The 17,629-nt window shown below is 38.2% G+C and overlaps 1 protein-coding gene across 2 annotated transcripts in view; it reads left to right on the forward strand.

The window, feature by feature from the left end:
- The window catches only part of SHC4 (SHC adaptor protein 4), a 139,469-nt gene that overhangs the window by 112,554 nt on the left and 9,286 nt on the right, over positions 1-17,629 (forward strand). For both annotated transcript variants that reach the window (XM_044230116.1, XM_044230117.1), the window contains 2 exons: positions 1,701-1,880; positions 16,623-16,876. In XM_044230116.1, coding sequence (XP_044086051.1) covers positions 1,701-1,880; positions 16,623-16,876 — 434 coding nt within the window. The remainder of the gene's footprint in view (positions 1-1,700; positions 1,881-16,622; positions 16,877-17,629) is intronic.

Raw genomic sequence — 17,629 nt, forward strand, 5'->3', positions numbered from 1 at the left:
AAAACAAAAATATTCTGTCCTGGCATTCTGAGGACAGAACCATCTGGATGGCACAAAATACTTTGTGCCATTGGGTACTGAAATCTGGTGCTAGCTAGCATCCATTCATTCAGTGACTGTTTGTTGTCATATTATGTGCCAGGTTTGTGCACACAGAAGACAGGATCCCTACCTTCATGGAATATGGATGATATAGGAATATAGATGTAGGGCAGACATTAAACAAAATGACGTAATAGAATTATTCTTGTGATAGGGGCTCCAAAGGTGAAGAACAAACTTCTAGGAAAGCAGAGAGTCTTGGTGTGGTCTGAGAAGGTCAGCGAAGGCTCTATTGAGAAAAGATACTTATACTAACACCTGAAGAGTGAGGGTCATGGAGAAGTGGTGAGAAGAGCCTGTCAATCAGAGAAGATGGCCTTATGGTGGAGATTATCCTTGAAGAAGGTCAATGTGACTGAGGGGCATGGAGGTACAAGGGAAGCTAGACAGGCAGGACCAGGGCTTGGGGCCTGTTGAAGAGTTTGAGTTTTATCCAAAGAACAATTGGAGGTAGTTAAGGGGTTCTTAAACCACTGAAAAATATGATCAGATTTCAATAAAAAGATCATTTTGGCCACAGCGTATAGAATAGAAGAGAAAGGAGGTAACAGAGTAAGAGTGAAGAAGGTGATAACCTGAGGGGTGGGTTCTTTCCATTAAATAGCAGAATAAACATCAACAATTGATTTGATGCTGAGCTTAGCAAAACAAAACTTTGGGCATAGAGAGACGACAGACTTTGCATTCTTAATAATTTTAAATAATGAGGATTTTGAAAAGCAGTTTAAGGGCACTTGAGTGGCTCAGTTGGTTCGGCATCCAACTCTTGATTTTGGCTCAGATCATGAGCTCAGGTCGGGAGACTGAGCTCCATACTGGGTTTCATGAAGGATGTGGAGCCTACATAAGAGTCTCTCCCTCTCCCTCTGTCCTCTCCCATCCCAGCTCGCGTGTGCATGCTATCTCTCTCTCTCTAAAAAAAGTGGGGTGTCTGGGTGGCTCTGTGGGTTAAGTGTGCGACTCTTGGTTTCAGCTCAGGTCATGATCTCGGGGTTGAGGGATCAAGCCCCACGTTGGGCTCTGTGCTCAGTGCAGAGTCCACTTGTCCCTCTCCTTCTGCTCCTTTCCCTGCTAGGGCTCTCTCTCTCTCTCTCAAATAGGGAAACAAATAAAAATCTTTTGTTTTTTTTAAAGGCAGTTTAAATAATAGATATTCAAGTTCTGTATGGCACATGTGTTTTCTTGGTTCCTGGACCACAGCCCTGAGCAGTGTTAGGTGTGGTTTGTATTGTTTGCTGGACAGTTGGCTCTCTTTTTTCTCTGGCTGATCCTCTCTCGGGTTTTCTTTTTTTGTTTCTTATCTGGTGTTGAAGTAGAGGTCAGCTGAGGGGCTGTCAGAGAAAGTCTGGGAGTCCAAGGGGAGGGTTCTTTCTCTCAAAGCCTGGTGCTCATCTTGTTTTTACAGGTCAAATCTAGAAGTCAGTATTAAAATCTGTATGGGATGGGGGTGGTTTTTCCCTCCCTATCAGTTCTAGACTCAAACACGATTTTACTTATTGTTTGCAAAGTAAAAATATGATACATTGATATGATACATATGATATGATACATTGTTATGTATCAATGTACAATGATACATTGATCATTAATCACTACAGGTAATGCACCAGAAAGAGGAGTGCAGTCCCATCGAGATACCTCATTAATGAAGCAAACATGTCGAGTGGATTTCTTCAATGACCCCTGCTACATAAATACACAGGCTCTTCAAAGTAGACTTGGCTCTGCCCCAAATCAAGGCTCAGCTCACCCCCTGGGGAGCCCATGGCACCGTGAAAGTAAGTAGCTGCTCACTGTCTGTATCAGCGTCCTATGGCTGCTGTAACGAGTTACCGCAAACTAAGTGTCTTAAGGCAACAGAAATTTCTTCTGTCACAGTTCTGGAGTGGTTCCTACTGGAGGCTCTGGAGAAGCCATTCCATGCCTTTCTCCCAGCTTCTAGTGACTGTTGGCAATTTTTGGTGTTCCTCGGCTTGTAGACACATCAGTCTCTGTCTCAGTCTTCACATGGCCTTCACTTCTATGTCTCAAACCTCTCCCTCCTGTGTCTTCCAGGACAATACCTTTCTCTTCTAGGTGGGCCCTAAATCCAGGAAGATCTCATCTCGAGATCCTTGATTTAATTACACGTACAAAGACCCTTTTTTTCAAATGAAGCCACATTCACAGGGACTAGGGATCAGGACTTGAACATATCATTTGGGGGGCCACTATTTAACTCACTACATTGTCTCTCATTTTCAGGAAGCCTGTTTCATTGTCCTCACTTTCAGGGAATGAAAAGGATTCTTACCTCAGTCTTATACCATAGTTAACTGTGGAGATGTTATGGATTTCAAGGTTTGGGGACTTTGATTTTGAATAATCTTTTCAGATACTTTAATGGCTCCCAACTTTTGGTTTCTCCTGTGTACTTTTGCTGAAGTAAGGACTGTCAAAGCCAGGATATGATTTTGAATTTGTTGGCTTGCATGAGGAACAATGACCATTATCTGGCTCTGCTTGGTGATGGTTTTACTTTTATTCATTTCAAAACTCCTTGTTAAGTCATCTATACAGCTCTAAAATAACATGGCTCCTTTCTTCAGCCATAGCCTGTGAGTAAAATACAGTAAGACAAACATCATTTTCCTGCTAAATTGCTTCCAGGGGTAAATACATGAATAGGAACATAAATAAATAAAAGCAAAACAAACAAAAAGCCTACAATCAATTAAAAAATAAGTAAACCAAAAAATGCTTTTTGTAAAATATTAAATTCTATTGGGTTCAAATTTGGGTGAGCCAAATTTGGTTCACTCCAAAGATGGAGAGCTAGTTGTTCAGAAAGTCCTTTTGCCAGCCGAGGAAGTCTCTCCATACTGCCAAGGGCAACTTTCCAGCTAGTGTGAGCAAAGACAAGATGAATTTTGAAAGAGATATTGCTGAACCCGGACTTCACCAGACCATCTTAACTCCTAAACTAAGAAACAAAGGTCCTCATTGCCAGCCACATGACAAGTGAGCCACCTTCTTGCAAGCTTTCTAAGACCCATCTTGGCACCCAGACAATCTGGTTGGATTCTTTGGAAGCAAACACTGAGATGGGGTTTTGGCCTATGGGGTCTTTACTGGGATCACTATCAGGAAGGGAGGGGGAGCCAGTAGGCTTCGGCAGAAGGAGAAGCAGTCCAGACAGAGCCTCAGCCAACCCTACTGAGAGTAGGCCCATCAGAGCTGTCCCACACTGGTCCCAACGGGTTGGGCTTTTATCCCACTTGTCTCAGTCTTTAGGTAGAGGCTGCATGAGGGAGGGCAAGCCTTTGGGCAAGGCAGCATTCTGCTGGTGCGGCAGAGCCTGAAGGGGCAGTCAGCTGCAGGCTGGCTGTTGACATCTGGGGCACTTGGTCCTTCACTGTCTGGAAAATGGAGGCTAAGTAGTTATAACGAAGTTAACAATTACCCAGTTATCTGGGTAGCACATCTCCGTGTTCACCACAGAGGGTATCTCGGGTCATGGATGATGGGATATACAGTTGATTCATATTTCTGCAGTGAATTTAACTGTTCAGTGTTCAGTGACTAGTGTGGATAAGGCAGTATTTGTTAGAGGGACTGTTTTTTGAAAGAAGTTTCTGGACCTCAGAAACTTCTATTAAAAGTAACTTGCTAAGAATATATACTCGATAGCTTCTATTTCATGGACTTCTCAAAGCACCAGTGTATTATTAGAAAAGTCATTCATTGGGTGCCCCAAATTAGGTGATCTGGGATATTCATTGATTCATAACTGCAGTTTCTTTATAAACAAATCTCTAATGTTAGAAATCTTTAAAACTCAGCCAGGATATGGAAGCAACCTAAGTGTCCATTGATATATGAATAGGTAAGGAAGGGGTGTGTGTGTGTGTGTGTGTGTGTGAGAGAGAGAGAGAGAGAGAGAGAGAGAGAGAGAGATTATTATTACACAGCCATAAAAATTCACAGCCATAAAAAAGGATGAGATGGGGCCATTTACATCAATATGGATGGACCTTGAGAGCATTATGCTTAGTCGGAAATAAGTCAGACTGAGAAAGACGAATCCTGTGTGATTTCACTCATATGTGGAATCTAAAAAGACAGCAAATGAATAAACAAACAAGAAGCAGAATTAGACCTATAAATACAGGGGAAAAAACCGATGGTTGCCAGAGAGAAGAGGGCTGAGGGGATGTGCAAAATGGGTGGATAAAAGCCTCCAGTTATGGAATGAATAAGTCATTGGAATAAAAGGCACAGCATAAGGGGAAAAATCTGTGTCATTTAAGCAAAGAAACATTGCCTTTTGCCATAGACAATTCAAGGTAAAAATCAATCTATAATAACATTCCTGTCATTAGTTGGAAGTAAATAAAGTCACTTTTGTCCAAAACTGTACTATCAAAAATGTGTTTTCACTGATTTCAGCCTTCTTTTTTCATCCTTTTGCCTCTCCCTGCATTGGCAGCAGTGTGTTTAATAATTTAGGCTTCTGGTATTTTTTACTTTTTATTTCCTACTAGGCTATAATGTTCCATAGCCCTCCTGGGCTTCTTGCTACCATTGCTCTCTCCAAAAAAATTAATTCCAGCTCCAAAAGTATAAATAATATTGATTTAATAAAAATGAAGTAAGATGGAGTGGGGATAACTTTATACATACTTTTCTGCAAAATGTCTTAAATACACTTTTTAACCTTTTCTCCATAATGTTTCGTGCTATCTCTTTCCTTACTTCCTCCAACACCCTGGTTAGCTTCGTTAGACCTACTTAGACCTTCGTTAGACCAGAAGCTTACTGATTAGTTCAGTAAGACCAAACAAAAACAACTCCAGAGACATGAACCTAGGATTTCTCAGGCATGGCTCCCAGGCTCCTCAGTGCATCCTATCATGCCACCAATGTAAGAAAAGTTTCATACAATCTTTATTTTTATCAAACATGGCAGAAGGAAATCACTGGTATTGATACGATCTAATCTGTGTACCAATTTATTGTCCCAGTAGAGCCAGTCATAACAAAGACACTCCCTCAAAATAACAGTGTAAAAAACACCAAAGTTTACTTCCTGTAGCCCACAGATTGGTGGTACGGGACTGGTGAGACTGCTTTGTCATTCCCAGTGCCTGGGCCGCCTCTCTGGTCTAAGATGTTGCATCTCTGGCCTGAGTTTCAGTACAGCCTGAGATCTTTTATCTGGCCTACGGTCTTTGGTCTCTGGTCTGTAAGCTTGGGCTCCTACTATCACAAGAGTGTTCAGCCAGTAGGAAGAAAGAAAGACAAGAAGAGTGTGCATACATTCCTTGGAATGGATGGACCCAGAAATGGAAGGCAGGCATCATTTCTATTCACCTGCCCTCCATACAGCTTAGACATGTGGTCAGACCTAGCTTCAAAGGAGCTAGAGTAGTTGTTTTGGCAGGGTGGCTATGTGCCCAGCGATAACTTGGGAACTCTATAACATCATGCGAGGGAGAACAGGTATCGGTATACAACTGCCTGCCTGCCTATCCATGAGCTGCTCTTTTCACATGGAACATGCTTGCCCTCTCCCACTGTATGGGGATATGCAAATATCTCATACAGTTAGAGCATTCAGCTTAAAACCCATGATACCTGGATGAAGTCCTCTCAATCAAGATTAGATGGGGATCCTTATTATTTGCCAAATTGTCTGTCCCCTCCCACACCCAAAATTGGTGGTGAAAAGAGGGATAAGATAACCATCATAAAAAAACCTACATGCGCTAAAGGGAAGCATCCAAGACACAGGGGTCACTGGACATAGCAATGACCAAATTTCATCAAGCAGAGCTGGAATTGGAGAAAATTATTTGCTTGGACTCTGGTTCAGCTTTAGGACAGGAGTCTCCTTGTCCATTGCTATCTATGAGCCTGGACTGTGTCCTCTGGGTTGCTCTTTGGACGCATCTAAAGGCAATGATGGAGAAAGTGCCTTTCTTGGGGGTGTCACCACTTCTTGCAACCTATTTTCTGTGGGTGTGGGCTTGATAAATTGGAGTCTGCTTTAGAAGCCAAAAAGGCATAGACAAGGAGGGATTGTGATTCATTGGCAATGTCATTTCCTTAAAAACTCAGTAGGATTCTCCTGTATTTGCTTAGAGTCAGTTCCTCATGAACTTTCCCACAATGTTCCTTTCTTAGCTTCCTATTGCCTGAAGGATGCCTTCTCACTCTCCTGTTGGTAATTTTTGTGTTCTCTCTTCTTGATTACTGTTCTTTGAGATTTGTAAATTTAATTTAATCTTTCTAAAGGACCCAGGTTTTGGTTTCACTTCTCTGTGGCTTTCTATTTTGTTTCATTGACTTCCATTTTTATCTTTTTTATATTTTCTGTGTACTCTCAATTAAATTTTCTCTTCTATATCCAGCTTGTACTATCTTTTCTTCTAATGGCTTTATAGTTTTTTTTCCATAATAAAATATTTACTTCACATGGACTTTATATTTTCTATGAGGTAGGGGGGTCTAACTTCATTTTGCCTATGTAAGTGATCCAATTTTGAAAAACCATTGACTAAGTAATCTCCTCTTTCTCTAATGTCACTCCCCATTAGGCTAGATTCTAAGTATGTGAATATATTTCTGAGCCTTTATTATACTTTTTCTAATCCCCTACTTACCTGTTTTATACCAGTATATTAATTAGTAGGGCTTTGTAATATAACTTAATAGACATAGAATTCTTTCTTTATATTACAAATAATTTTTCAGTGGGTACTATCTCAAACTTTCACTTATTACTGACATTATATGTTAATATCTTTTTCTACCAACTTTTTAAGCACTTTGTAGAGGTGAATGTGGTTTTCCCCTCAATAATGCAGTTAAATCCTATTTTATAATTTTTGCACACTCAAGATCCCATATTGATAAAAAATGTATGGTCATTTCTCATAGTTCATGCATTCCGTATTGGAGAACTTGTTTACTTGCTAATATGTATTTGTAACCCCCAAATACTCATGGCACTCTTGTGGTCATATGTAGACATGCACAGAGCAAGAAAAAATTTGAGTTGCCCAATGCACACTTTTCCAGCTAAGGTCAAATAAGGTAACGCTCTGCCTTCTCATTCCAGCTCTCGTATTGTAAATGGGTATCCTTTTGCAGTCCATTTAGTGCCACATATTTTGCATTTTTGTGCTATTTGTTAATGATTTTGCTCTTTAAATAGTTTCTGAGGGGCACCTGGGTGGCTTGGTTGGTTAAGCGACTGCCTTCAGCTCAAGTCATGATTCTGGAGTCCGGGGATCAAGTCCCACGTCAGAGTCCTAGTTCCACGGGGAGTCTGCTTCTCCCTCTGACCTTCTCCTCTCTCATGATCTCTCTCACTCTCTCTCTCTCTCAAATAAATAAAGCCTTTTAAAAAATAAAAATTTTTAAAAAAGTAAAATAATCTCCGAGTGTTGTGCTGAAGTGCTGTCTATTGTTCCCAAGCACAGAAGGTTGCGATGTACCTGATGGAGAAAATCCACATATTAGATAAGCTTTATTCAGGCGTGCATTGGCTGTAGGTTCAGTGTTCTTGAGTCAACAGTATATATGAAATAAGGAGTCTTTAAACAGGAACGCACATAAAACAAGGTTATGTATTTATTGATTGATGAACATGTACTGACCTGAGGCTTGGAGGAACCTAACCCTGCATTTCTCCTGTGGACAGTGTTTCGGTTTTGACTAATTCAGTGTTCACAGCAACTTTGTAAAATAAAACCACTGTCAATGAAGAGAATTAACTACTTACAATCGGAGGTGGAGTCATTTTCACATGTTGTGGGGGATAAAGGTAAGCTTTTCTTCCCACAACAGAAAACTGAGAATCGTTCCGCAGGCCTGACACTTTTCTCACCAATTTAATTCCTCTTCTGAATTCATCTTTAGTTTTATGACTATCCTGACATTTGTATACATTTTTTATTCTATGAATAGATTTTTTTTTAATTCAAAAGTAACCCAAGTGCTCATGGAAGAAATCCAAACACAGTATAAAAAAATAACATAAAATGTACCTCCTTAAGTTACAATACTGGCTTCAACTCCCTAGATATTAACAGTTTCTTCTGATTATGACCAGAATGTTAATGCATAGTGAGGTGTGGTGGTGGTTATTAAGGAGAGCATGGAGAGCAAGAGAACATGGAGGACTGGTGTGGTGCATTAAAAATGAATCTTGGAACACTGAAAAAATAAAATAAAATTTTAAAAAAACTATCTACATACTTACTCATAACTATCCATCTGTCTCCTACCTACCTATCATCTATCTATCTCCTTTAAAAAAAAAGTTATAGCCCCTTAGAGGTTATGATAACCCCTTTCTATACTTACTTACTTCACTCTTCCATTTTAGAGATTTGTCCAAATGAACTTGAAATATCCTTATTATTTTCTTTTTATCCAGTTTTATTGAGATATAATTGACATATAACATTGTACTAGTGATTTGATATATGTGTATATTGTAAAATGATTAACACACTAACTTTAGTGTGGTATCCATCTGTCACCTCACATAGATATAAAATTTTTTATTGTGATGAGAACTTTGAAGATTTACTGTCTTAACAACTTTCAAATATGCAACACAGTATCATTAATTATAGTTGCAGGCTGTAGGTTACACCCCCAGGACCCATTTATCTCATAACCGAAAGATTGTAACTTTTTACTCCCTTTACCCATTTCTCCCACCCCTTATTCCCTGCCTTTGGCAATCATCAGTCTGTTTTCTGTTTCTGTGAGTTTTTCTTAAATTCCACATATAACTGAGATTATGCAATATTTGTATTTCTCTGTCTGACATATTTCACTTAGCATAATGCCCCCAAGGTCCATCCATGTTGCAAATGGCAGGATTTCCTACCTTTTTATGGCTGAATAAATAATATTCATGTGTGTGTGTGTGTGTGTAAAATCAACCAATCACATTTACCTTATCCAATGATCCATCAATGGATATTTAGCTTGTTGCCATATCTTAGCTTTTGTAAATCATGCTGCAGTGAATGCGGGGGAGCAGGTATCTTTTTGAGATAGTGATTCTGTTACTTTGGATCTACAGTAGTTCTACTTTTAGTTTTTTTAAGAACTTCCATACCATTTTCCATGGGGGCTGCAGCAATTTACATTCCCACCAATAGGGCATGAGGGTTTTTTTCCCTTCACATCCTTGCCAACATTTATCTTCCATCTTTTTGATGATAGCCATTCTAACAGGTGTGAGGTGTTATTTCATTGTGGTTTTGATTTGCATTTCCCTGATGACTAGTGATGTTGAGAACCTTTTTATGTACCTGTTAGCCATTTGTATGTCTTCTCTAGAAAAACATCTATTCAGTTCCTATGGTCATTTTTTAATTGGATTGTTTGGGTTTTTTGCCACGGAGTTGTATGTGTTCTTCAAATATTAACCCCTTATCGGATCAGTGATTGGCAAATATTTTCTCCTATTCCATAGGTTGTCTTTTGTTTCATTTATTGTTTCCTTTGCTGTGCAGATTTTTGTTTTGATGTGGCCCTTACGTTTTTATTTTTGCTTTTGTTGCTTTTGCTCTTGGTGTCAAATCCAAAAAATCATTGTCAAAATTGATGTCAAGGAGCTTATACCTTATGTTTTCTTCTAGAAGTTATACGGGTTCAGGTCTTATATTTAAGTCTTTAATCCATTTTGAGTTGGTTTTGTGTATGGTGTAAGACACGGGTCCAATTTAATTCATTTGCATATATGGCTGTCCAGTTTTCTCAACATCATTTATTAAAGACATTATCCTTTTCCCATTATCATTTTCTTAGCTCCTTTGTTGTAAGTTAATTGACCATATAAGTGTGGGTGTATTTTGGGGCTTTCTATTCTGCTTCATTGATCTATGTGTCTGTTTTTATGCCAATACCACACTATTTTGATTACTCTGGCTGTGAAATATAGTTTGAAATCAGGAATATGATACTTCTAGCTTTGTTCTTTTTTCTCAGGTTTGCTCTATTTGAAGCCTTTTGTGCTTCTGCACAAATTTTAGCTTTGTTTGTTCTAGTTCTGTGAAAAATGCCATTAAAATTTTTGATAAGGATTGCACTGAATCTGTACATTGTTTTGGGTATTATGGACTTTTTAACAATGTTAATTCTTCCAATCTATGAGCACAGACTATTTTTCCATTTATTTGTTTCTTCAATTTTTTTATCAGTGTGTTAGAGTTTTCAGTATACAGATTTTTAACTCCCTTACTTAAATTTATTCTAAAGTATTTTAAAATTATTTTAAAAAGGTTTTATTTATTTAAATAACCTCTACACCCAGTGTGGGGCTTGCATTTACAACTCTGAGATCAAGAGTCACATATTCTTTGGACTGAGCCAGCCAGGTGCCCCAGTATTTTATTATTTTTTATGCTATTGTAACTGGGATTGTTTCCTTAATCTCTATTTCTGAGAGTTTATTAGTGTATAGAAATACAACTGATTTTCATAGATTGACTTTATCCTACAACTTTACTGACTTTATTTATTAGTTCTAATGGGTTTTGTGTGTGTGTGTGCGTGTGTGTGTGTGTGTGTGTGTGTGTGTACACTCTGTAGGGTTTTCTATATATATTATGTCACCTCCAAATAGAAACAGATTTACTTCTTCCTGTCCAATTTGGATGCCCTTTATTTCTTTTTCTTGCCTAATTGCTCTGGCAAGGACCTTCAATACTATATTGAATAAAAATAGGGAAAGTAGGCATCCTTTTTTCCTAATCTTAGAAGAAAAGCTTTCAGCTTTTCACTGATGAGCATGATGTTAGCTGCAGCCTTGTCATATGGTCTTTATTATGTCATAGTACATTTCCACCACACTGACTTTCTTGAGAGCTTTTATCATGGGTGGATGTTGAATTTTGTCAAATAGTTTTTCTTCATCTTCTGAGATGATCACCTGGTTTCATCCTTCACTAATGTGATGTGTCACATTGATTGACTTGTGGATGTTGAATGATCCCACATCCCTAAAATCTCACTTGATCATGGTGTATGATCCTTTTCTTTGATCAACTTGAAGTGTTGTTGAATTTGGTTTGCTTAAGGACTTTACATCTATGTTCATCAGGGATTTGTCCTATAATATGTGTATATGTGTATGTGTATGAGTGGTATCCTTGTCTGTTTTTGGTATCAGGTAATGCTGGGCTTGTGAAGTGAGTTTGGAAGTGTTACTTCCTATTTTTTTTGGAAGGGTTTAAGAAAGATTGGAATCAATTTCTCTTTAAATATTTGGTAAAATTCACCTGTGAAGCCAGTTGGTTCTGGACTTTTCTTTGCTGGGAGGTTTCTGATGAGTGATTCAGTCTCTTTACTACTAATTCATCTGTTGAAATTTTCTATTTCTTCATGATTCAGTGTTGGTAGTTTATATGTTTTTAGGAATTTATCCATTTTTCTAGGTAATCCAATTTGTTGGCATATAATTGTTCAGAGTAGTCCCTTACGATCCTTTGTATTTGTGTGTTGTCACTTGTAATGTCTCCCCTTTCATTTTTAATTTCATTTGAGTCCTTTTTTTTTTCTTGGTAAGTCTAGCTAAATTTATTTATTTTGTCTTTCTTATTTTCATTGCATATTATGTGTTTTCTTTTTACTCTCTATTTCATTTATTCCTGCTCTGATCTTTTATATTTTTTCTTCTATTAAATTTGGGCTTAGTTTGTTCATTTTAGAGTAACTTTGAGGTGTATAGTTAGGTTGTTTATTTGAGATCTTTCTTTTTTCTTAATATAGGTATTAATTGCTCTGAACTCAAACTGCCTTTGATAGCATCCCATAAATTGTGGTATGTAGTATTTTCATTTTCATTTCTCTCAGGATATTTTCTGATTTATCTTTTGATTTATCCTTTGACCCATTTGTTGTTTAGTAGCATGATGTTTAATTTTCACATATTTGCAAATTTCCTAGTTTTCTTGTAATTGATTTCTGGTTTCATATCATTGTGGTCAGAAAAGATGCTTGATATTATTTCATTCTTTTAAAATTTACTAAGGCTTGTTTGTGGCCTAACATATGACTTATCCTGGAAAATGTCCCAAATGCGCTTGAGAAGAATATATATTCTATTACTTTTGGGTGAAATGTTTTGCAAATGTCTGTTGAGTCAGTCTGGTCTAATGTGTAGTTTATGTCCAATGTTTCCTTACTGATTTTCTGTCTGGATGATCTATTTATTGTTGAAAATGAGATATTGAAGTCCCCTATTATTACTATATTGCTATTTCTCCCTTCAAGACTGTTAATATTTGCTTTAGATATATATGTCCTCCTATGTTGGATTAACAAACCTTTGTTATTTTCAATTGTTTTATAGTATTCTGTTGTATGAATACATCACAGTTTATATAACCATTCCCTTACTAATGGACATCTAATTTTTTACAGTCCTTTGCTGATATAATAATCATCACTACCCCAAAATACCTAATTACATGTGCTTTTTAAAAATTGAGTGTGTCGATATGCTACCTTCACAGTTCACATTGGTTTCTTTAAATGTCTCATTCTTTATCATTGGAATTACTTGTCATTGTTTAATCTGATTTTGCACATCACGTTATTTTTCTCCCTTAAGCCATAAGCCTCCTTTCTGAGGTTTTACCCGTCAGATGCTTATGGCTGTAGATATTCTTATCTATCTTGAACTTTCCTGAATTTCGGATTGTGAATAATATGTCTTCAGTTGCCATAGGAACTCCAAGTGACATGATTACTTTCTTCCATCATTCCTATCACTTTTTTTTTCTTTTTTAGGTCTCAGTTAAATACAGAACAGCCTTTCTTGTTGCTTCCTTAACCTCCACTACTTCTGAGAAAATATGTTATTAGTTATATCAAGTCAATAACTTATTAAATTTTGTAGGGCAATTTTATTTTATTTTATTTTTTAATAATTTTTGTATTATGTTATTTTAGTCACCAACAATGAATCATGGAACACTGCATCAAAAACTAATGATGTTGGTTTCACTTATTTGTGGAGCATAACAAATAACATGGAGGACATAGGGAGATGGAGAAGAGAAGGGAGTTGAAGGAAATTGGAAGGGTAGGTGAACCATGAGAGACTATGGACTCTGAAAAACAACCTGAGGATTTTGAAGGGGCGGGAGGGTGGGAGGTTGGGGGAGCCAGGTGGTGGGTATTAAGAAGGGCATGTATTACATGGAGCACTGGGTGTGGTGCAAAAACAATAAATTCTGTTATGCTGAAAAGAAATAAAAAAAAAAACTAATGATGTACTGTAGGGAAATTTTATATAAATAACCAGATTTAAGTTATTATCTTTCTCAAATTCTGCATTATGTATGAAAGGAGTTGATAATAGGTAATGCAGTACAATGGTAAAAACTATTGATGATGGGACCATAGGTGATTAATTTTCTTTGTTTCTCTGTGTTTCCTAGATTTAAAGAAGTAGCATGCATAACTTTTTTTTAAATTAACATATAATGTATTATTTGCTTCAGGGGTACAGGTGTGTGAATCACCAGTCTTACACAATTCACAGCACTCACGATAGCACGTACCCTCCCCAATATCCATAATCCAGCTGCCCTATCCCTCCCCCCCACCCCTCAGCAACCCTCAGTTTGTTTCCTGAGATTAAGTGTCCCTTATTGTTTATTTCTCTCCCAATCCCATCTTGCTTCATTTTTTTCCTTCCCTAGCCCCCACGACCCCCCACTCTGCCTCTCAAATTGCTCATTTCAGAGAAATCATATGATAACTGTCTTTCTGATTGACTCATTTTGCTTAGCATAGTACCCTATAGTCCTATCCACGTTGTTGTAAATGGCAAGATTTGGGGGTTTTGATGGTTGCATAGTATTCTTTATCCATTCATCTGTTGATGGATATCTAGGTTCTTTCCATAGTTTGGCTATTATGAACATTTCTGCTATAAACATTCAGGTGCACATGCCCCTTCAGATCACTACATTTGTATCTTTAGGATAAATAACCAGTAGTGCGATTGCTGGGTGGTAGGGTAACTCTATTTTCAACTTTTTGAGGAACCTCCATACTGTTCTCCAGGGTGGCTGCACCAGCTTGCATTCCCACCAACAGTATAGGAGGATTCCCCTTTCTCCTCATCCTCGCCAGCATCTGTCATTTCCTGACTTGTTAATTTTAGCCATTCTGACTGGAGTGAGGTGGTATATAACTGTGGTTTTAATTAGTATTTCCATGATGCCAAGTGATGTTGAACACTTTTTCATGGGCCTGTTGGTCATTTGGATGTCTCCTTTAGCATGCATAACTTTTAAAATTAAAACAAAATTTTTTAAAAAATCTGTCAGATATTCTGCTTTTAGGAAAATTAGATTTTCAGTAAAGGTTTAGATGATTGAAATGTCCCAGTACAGTGTATGTTGTTCTTGTGCTAATTTGGGAAACTATGTTAGGAAAATATTATCCATACTCTCAGGCTGGCCCATGATCTGTTGCATCTTTTCAAGATGATATAACGTCTGTTTTTCTTTTGTTTTGTCCTTGTCCAAAAGCTCTCCACCCTTATCTCAGAATAAACTGGAAACCATCATGCATTACGACGTGTGTGCGCGCACACACACAGACTCACGCATCTCTCTTCCACTCACACACTCACTCACTGAAATGGGTCCACAGTTACTTATCAGAGTTCTCGATTATGCCTAAAAGCTAGCAGCACTAAGGCTAACTTCATTTATTATTCATCTGATCTGGATACATTTCTTCAGCCTTTTTCTGGTAACAGTAGATAGATATGATTGTTTGGAGAGGAGAATATTTTCAGCCATAAATATAGACTAAAGATATCTTCAAAAAGATATATTTGTGAATGCTACATCATAATTGTGCCTTCCAGAGAGAAGTTCCTAAGTAGAGACAAAACTGTAACATATTAATGGGAGAATTGGGTTATGTCTACAGGGCCCTGGTTGCCTGTATCAATGACTTCATGAAATTATCATATGTAAGTTGTAAAACTTAGAGTTTAGAGGATTTCTCATTTGTGAGACCCTTGCATAAGGACATGGAAATACACCTTTGCATTTATAGTGATGAAAACTTGTTTCTATGCAGAAGATCCTTTGCATTTAAAAAGATGAAGTCTGATTTCTGTGGTTATTTTCCCAGTAAATTTGCCATATAAAACAGACAACTTTTACCTGGATACAGACCTAAGAATTTTATGTTATTACTTCTGGAGATGCTGTGTATCTTGCTATCTGCTAGGGACCATTGTAGGTACTACTGAAGCAGAGTGGTTAGACCAATTTTGAAAATTGGAAGATTTTCACATTCAAGGCAAGGGTCTTAGTGTGTGGTGATTAAGAACTTGGACTTTGGAGTCAAATAGATCTCATTTCAAAGTTGAGATTCACAACATATTCGTGGTGTGACTTCAAGTAAATCATTTAGTCTTTAAAATCCACTTCCTGACCATTTCTATTTTAGAATGAAACAAGATAATTTATGTAGAGCATTGAGCAGTACCTATCATACTTGATAAATGGAAACTACACAATAATTATTATCACTGTGGGTATCAATAATACAATTATGTGCCACTTGGTATATCTTCTCATTCCCCACTGCAATCGACGCTATGTAATATTTATTCTGCAGAACTGTGGGGAGCTGTCTGAGACCAGCGCCTCCCTGATGTTTTGCCTTCCTTTACCCGTTTAACTCTGCTTCATCCCCACAGGTGAATGACAAAAACAGCAGAGTGGTCACTTAATAGGAATGCTGTGAGGTTCAGTATAGCTTTGAAGTTTGGGGTCAGAAGCATCTCTGAAACACATTAGTAATTTGGTTTAAAAATAAAAAGCTAAATACCAAAAAGTGGGCCCAGTCTGAAGTTACTGTAGGCATTTTCAAAGAGTTTGGGAATGTTTTAGACGTTATCTGTGATCTGGGTCTGCATAAGCTTCTTTCTCTTTAACATACAGCCCCTGCGGTGCGCCTGGGTGGCTCAGTGGGTTAAAGCCTCTGCCTTGGGCCCAGGTCATGATCCCAGGGTCCTGGGATCAAGCCCCGCAACCGGCTCTCTGCTCAGTGCAGAGCCTGCTTCTCTCTCTCTCTCTCTCTCTGCCTGCCTCTCTGCCTACTTGTGTTCTCTGTCAAATAAATAAATAAAATCTTTGGGAAAAAAAAAAAAAACCATACAGCCCCTGGGACGTAATGTGCCTCTCTGCAGTTATGTAAGCAGTTCTCGTGGGTCAGTTCCATTTCTCATCTGAAAGGAAAACTGCACCTGGGCAAGCTTTTCCTGGTAACAGAAGCCAAAGGCAATGTTTGGACCTACCATTAAATTAAAGCCTGTTGGAAGTTCTGGAAACAAAAACCCCATTTGTTCCAGAAGCAGCATTATTTAAACAGTGGACAGCACACAGTAGGGCCTCAAGTTGTATGTGCTGAACGAATGAATGAGTGAATGAATGAAAGAGGTAGTGATGTCCCTATTTATGTTTTGACTCTAGAAGCACCAGAAACTGTTCAGCCAGGGGCCACAGCCCAGCCTGCCAGCTCACATTCTTTGCCACACATTAAGCAGCAGCTGCGGAATGAAGACTGCTACCATGGCAAGCTGAGCAGGAAGGCAGCAGAGAGCCTGTTGGTAAAGGATGGGGACTTCCTGGTTCGAGAGAGTGCAACATCTCCTGGCCAGTATGTGCTAAGTGGACTACAGGGAGGCCAGGCAAAGCATCTTCTCCTGGTGGATCCCGAAGGCAAGGTATCATTGACGACTTCTTATGGTTTTCGCAGGATGTTTTAATTAAGGTTATTCTGAGTGATAAGTCCAAACCCTATTGCATGTTAAAGCTAAGAGTTTTCTTTCTCTTGAGCCTGCTAGCTGGAGCAGGAAGTGCTAACTAAGGGGGCTAGTGGAGGGGTTTGAGAGGGAGCCACCCCAGAGGATCAAGTAGAGGGCAGCTCTTTCTGCCCTTCCCACTTCAATTTAGAACTAAGTGAATACCTACAACACAGAAGTGTAAGGATTCACAGCTGACCACTGTTCAGTATCGCATACCTTGTCCTTGCTACCAGAGTGCTTATAGCTTATGATTTCAAAAAACAGATGCTTAAATAATTATAACACAAGTATGAATGATGTTAGAATGGTTCAGCCAAAGCATTATAGTGTTTCTCGTGATAGAGGAGTGCTCTGGTTGAGGGAAACTAAAGGCTTCTTGCAGGGTCTGGCATGTAAAATGAACCTTGAAAGACAGCAGGATTTTAAAAGGGGGTATATTTGGAGCAGAGAGAAGGAAGCATAAGAACGCACAGAGCAGAAGAATGACATTAAGCCAATTAAAAAATGTATGGCTAGGCAGAGGATGGGACAGAAATGATTGTGGACAAAAAACGGTTAACAAAATGGTAATAGTCTTTCCCTATTAATAATTAGTTTATATGTAAATGGATTAGGCTTCTTAGTCAATAAATATAGAAAGCAGATATAAAGCAAGATCCAACTATATGCTGT

The sequence above is a fragment of the Neovison vison genome, chromosome 13 (assembly GCF_020171115.1).
Source record: "Neovison vison isolate M4711 chromosome 13, ASM_NN_V1, whole genome shotgun sequence".
Classification (NCBI taxonomy): Eukaryota; Metazoa; Chordata; class Mammalia; order Carnivora; family Mustelidae; genus Neogale; species Neogale vison.